The 4524-nt window shown below is 31.2% G+C and overlaps 1 protein-coding gene across 1 annotated transcript; it reads left to right on the plus strand.

Annotated features, from left to right (window-relative positions):
- Positions 1-901: 901 nt before the first annotated feature.
- LOC120075052 (protein GrpE) lies at positions 902-3189 on the plus strand. Its single transcript, XM_039028202.1, has 3 exons — positions 902-1298; positions 1765-2265; positions 2706-3189. The coding sequence occupies exons 1-3, from the start codon at positions 1053-1055 to the stop codon at positions 2907-2909; spliced, it is 951 nt and encodes a 316-aa protein (XP_038884130.1). The 5' UTR covers positions 902-1052; the 3' UTR covers positions 2910-3189.
- Positions 3190-4524: the final 1335 nt, after the last annotated feature.

The following is a 4524-nucleotide window of genomic DNA, read 5'->3' on the forward strand; positions in this document are numbered from 1 at the left end:
AGGATTGAGGTCGTGTCACCTATGGTCGTTTAGGTGAGATGTAGGTCTCTAGTATCAACGACGTTACATACAGAGTCTATTCATCTCGTGGTCTAGTCTTATACAAACTCTTTGTAGAGAACACCCCCGCTCGCACGCCTCCACATAAATGGTCTGTAGTAGTTTACAACACTTGCAAACCTCCACAAAGCGAGCCGTATCCATAGTGTTACTAGGATCAAGTATCCCACCTTAATCCTTATACTATAAACCTTTTTAGGTTATCACTTAAGTCATGATCCACTTGTATATCAAATATACATGCTTAAGTTTACATAAGATAACCATGGAGCTTTGTTTATTGGATATGAGTAAATGTCAGCATAAAATAACAATTATTTTATTCATCAAACAATGTGTATTTGTACAAACAACGAGACTCCGGGAGAATTAGGACACTAATCCCAACAATAAGATTATTTTAGTTTGGATTATAATGGTATGTGTTTGAGGTGTAAACTATTTTAGTTTGAGAATAAAATAGTAAATACTGTAACAAATAATAAAAAAAGATGAATGTAAAATAAAAAAAAGTAAATACAGTAGTAAATGAAGATTTTGAAATAGCGTTGACTATAGTTAATTGGGGACTACAAAATAGTATTTACTGTAGTAAGAGTAATTATTATAATAGTAGATAGTACTTGTCCCAAATGTCTCCTACAAGTTTTTTTACACTAAAATATTGTAGAGTTAGATTGATTATCTCATTAATCGAGGTGCGTGTGAGCTAGTTCGAACCAAAAAAAAAAAAAAAAAGTCCAAAATCGGAAGATATTTTGTAAAATTGAACTGTGCAAGAATATCAATTTTAGTAGTTAAAATTTAAATTTTATTTAATATAATTCTGGAAAAATTTCTCCAAGAACTCGGGTCGAGTCGGATCTCGGAGACGATTTAGGGCTCCACTAAAACGAAATTACCAGAAACTCAGACAGAGAAGGTAGAAGAAGAAGAAGAAGAAGAAGAGGAGTACCAAATCCCTGCTCAATTCCAATTCGTAATCGTTGTCAATGGCAGCTTTTGCTCTCTCTAATTACACTCTCATTTCTCCTCGCCCTTCTACTCCACTCGTTTCTTCTTCCTCTAAAACCCTAGAATCCACATCCCTTATTCACCAACCTCTTTGTCTTCGTCATAATCCTCCCCATCGCTCTCGTCTTTGTAACTCATTATTAAGTTTCTCTCCCACCACCCCTTCTTCTCCAGTTACTCGTTCTTTCGTATCCTGTCTTTCTGCTCATGATTCTGTTGCCAATGTACGTTAATCTCTCCTTTTATTTGTTACTTTGATTGCTTACAGTTCTTGTTTTTGTCCTTTTTCCATGTTTACTTTCATTTCCCTGTTCATATCGTTATTTTAGTCTTTTGCTTGTGGATGTTTTTGCTGTATTTGAATTGTCGAATGTTTGAGATGGATTGCTTTCATTTTCTCTCTGTATGTTTGAAATGTATGTTGGAAAGTTATGGACAAAGTCTGAGGAAGTTTTTAGATGAATTTTCTCATCAGGCTTAGAAGTTACAACAACTTAATGATTGAATTTGTTAGCACTCTGATTGAATTGAAAATTTTCTGTGTATTTAGTTCTTGATTTTAGATTTTACAACTTACCTAAGGATCCCTTTAGATATTTGTTTCATTACTGGTTGATTAAGTTAGCTACTTTATATCCTTTTCTTTATACGCTTATTCAATGTAGTTGTTGGTTCCTCCAATAAACAAAGGTAAATAATGAAGAAGATGATGGAAAAGCTATGGAAAAAGATGGATATCAGTTTGATAGATATAGCTTGCAGACCCTCATAGATGTATACCGAGAAGCTTTTCTTGACGGAGATCAGAAGACTGTTTCTGAAGTCGAGGCGAAAATAAAAATAATTGGGAGGGAGAAAGATGGGCTGTTCCAGAAAGTGTCCAATGTATCGGCGGAGATAACATCTGGAAAAGAGAAATATATACGCCTACAAGCTGATTTTGATAATTTTAGGAAAAGATCAGAAAAAGAACAACATACCGTGAAGAACAATGCTCAAAAGGAGGTTATCGAGAGCCTATTACCAATCATTGACAATTTTGAGAAAGCCAGACAACAAATTGTTCCTCAAACTGACAAGGAGAAAAAGATTGACATAAGCTACCAGGGTATATACAAGCAATTTGTGGAGACGTTGAGGAGCTGGCGTGTCTCAGCTGTTGCCACCGTAGGAAGACCATTCGATCCTTCAGTAAGTTGAATTGTTTTTTACTAAAAAGAGATACCTTCATTTCAGTGTACAAACTTGTCTGTTTGATGCATAGTCTTCAAGCTTGCTATTTTTTCTTTCTATTACTGAGGGGATTAGAACAGAATGAATATTTATTTTCTCTTTGTTTTCACTTGAAGTTCTTTGCAAGTGATTCATGTTAGAAGTGTATCATAAATTCGAAACTTATAATGTCTGATGGGTAGGGAGGATTTTTCTTGCTATGATTGGAGGGATTAGAACATAATGAATATTTATTTTCTCATTGTTTTTACATGAATCTTTATTTTCTTACAGAGTGATTCATGTTAAGTGTATCATTAATTTGAAACTGATAATGTCTGATGGGTAGGGAGGATTTTTTTCTCCCCTCTTTTCTAAAGGATTGTCAGGATGAGGGTAAAATATTTCGTTGGTTGCAGTTACATGAAGCTGTCGCTCGAGAGGAGTCACAGGAGATCAAGGAAGGGATCATTATTCAAGAATTACGACGTGGGTTTCTGCTCGGTGAACGACTTCTTAGACCAGCAAGAGTAAAAGTTTCAAAAGGTCCAGGTAGGAGGAATTCCCCGACAATCAACGCCGGGCAAAAACCTGCAGCTGCTGCTGGAGTAGATGAACATTGATCAATTCAACACCATTTTTTGGTTCATCTCAAAGAATTGGATTTATTGGCTTATTGTAGCACCATAGTGTAAATGTATCTCTTAGACTTTCTTTTTCAACTAGTTTTTTGATCCTTACCATCTTAAGAGTTGATATATAGGACATTTTTTTCTTTACCAGCAGTCACTGGCTATCTATTTTCTTCTCTTTCCCCTTAAAAAATAATCTTATTGAGGATATAATATCAAAGATAACCTTTATGAAAGCCTGGTTGGCAATCCATGATACCTGTTCTGTTTTTGTTGTTTGTGTAAATTATTCCATTGTGACATTTAGAATGGTACAATTTAGGTCACTTTCTCTCTTGTTCTTTTTTTCAATTTTCATTTATTGTTTCTTATTTTCCTCTTTACTAACAAAGGAAAATTAGTACTGTATTTGATAGCTGATTTTTGTATTAAAAAAAGTAATATGTTTGTTTAACCCTTTCTTGTACTTCAAAATTTTAAATTACGTTTCTACAATTATTTTAGATATTTATTATGCATTCTACAACTAAAATATGACAAAATAACACTTTTATAGTTTTATTTATGTTTTGTAAAAAAACTAAAAATAAAAAGAAGAAAATTGTGTTTTTCTTACAAAATTTTATCATTTCTAAAAAATGAGAAATAAAAAACGTAGTAAATATCAAATGGTATTGTTTCTCAAAAATTGAAAATAAGAACCAGGAAATCATAAATAATTAGGCGAAATTATGTTATTATATATTTACTCTTTAATAAGTAAAGTATGTGATTATATTCTTTTACCCTTTAAAAAACGAATTTAAAAAAAGTATATAACAAAACAAAGAAGTAGTGCTCATAAGTATAACTTTAAAAACTAAAGAGTTAACAAACGTGTCTAAGTTTTTTAAAAAAATATTTTAATTATATTATTAGTTTATTATCCAAAATCTATTTATTTAACACATGGAGGGATATTGAGTCGAATGGTTTTAACAAAAATGTCTAAACTTTTAAAAATAATGATTTTGGTTATATTATTAATTTGTTATTCAAAATCCATCCATTTAACATTTTCTTAGTAACAACATGGAGAGATAATGAATTGAACTATATTAGGTTGGTCATTTTATACTCATGTTCAAGGTTTACCCAACTTATTCTAATATAAGTTAATGTGAGTATAAATATACAAATTCAAAACTATATTTAGAAAACAAAGTTGATGGACTAGAATAAATATTTTTCAAAATTCAAGGATGAAAATAGAAAAAGTTGAAAAATTAATGAATTAAAATAAATCTTTGGGAACTCAAGAACTAATATAAAACAATTAAAAACTTCAGGAAAATTTCCTAAAGAGAAAAAAACAGAGACCAATGTACAATTTAGGAATTAGTTCATATTAATCATATTAATTTAAGAGAATTCATAAACTATTTAAATTAATTTAGTGTAACTACACAACACGATTGAAATGGAGCTTTTAATCCTCCTTTCCTTGGTTTTACAATAATAGTTGGGAATTATTTGATAGGTTAGTCTAGGTCAAAATGTTATTCCATCTAGTTTTTCAAAATAAGATTTTATAACTTTTACCCAAAAAAAAAAAATTATAACCCTT

Source organism: Benincasa hispida, chromosome 4, assembly GCF_009727055.1.
Source record: "Benincasa hispida cultivar B227 chromosome 4, ASM972705v1, whole genome shotgun sequence".
In the NCBI taxonomy this organism is placed as follows: Eukaryota; Viridiplantae; Streptophyta; class Magnoliopsida; order Cucurbitales; family Cucurbitaceae; genus Benincasa; species Benincasa hispida.

Excerpts from the sequence above, each read along its gene's own strand:
- LOC120075052 (XM_039028202.1), top strand. The coding sequence starts at position 1,053 with ATGGCAGCTTTTGCTCTCTCTAATTACACTCTCATTTCTCCTCGCCCT. Across the intron at positions 1,299-1,764 it reads CTCATGATTCTGTTGCCAAT|GTAAATAATGAAGAAGATGA; the intron begins GTACGTTAATCT and ends CAATAAACAAAG. Across the intron at positions 2,266-2,705 it reads GAAGACCATTCGATCCTTCA|TTACATGAAGCTGTCGCTCG; the intron begins GTAAGTTGAATT and ends CGTTGGTTGCAG.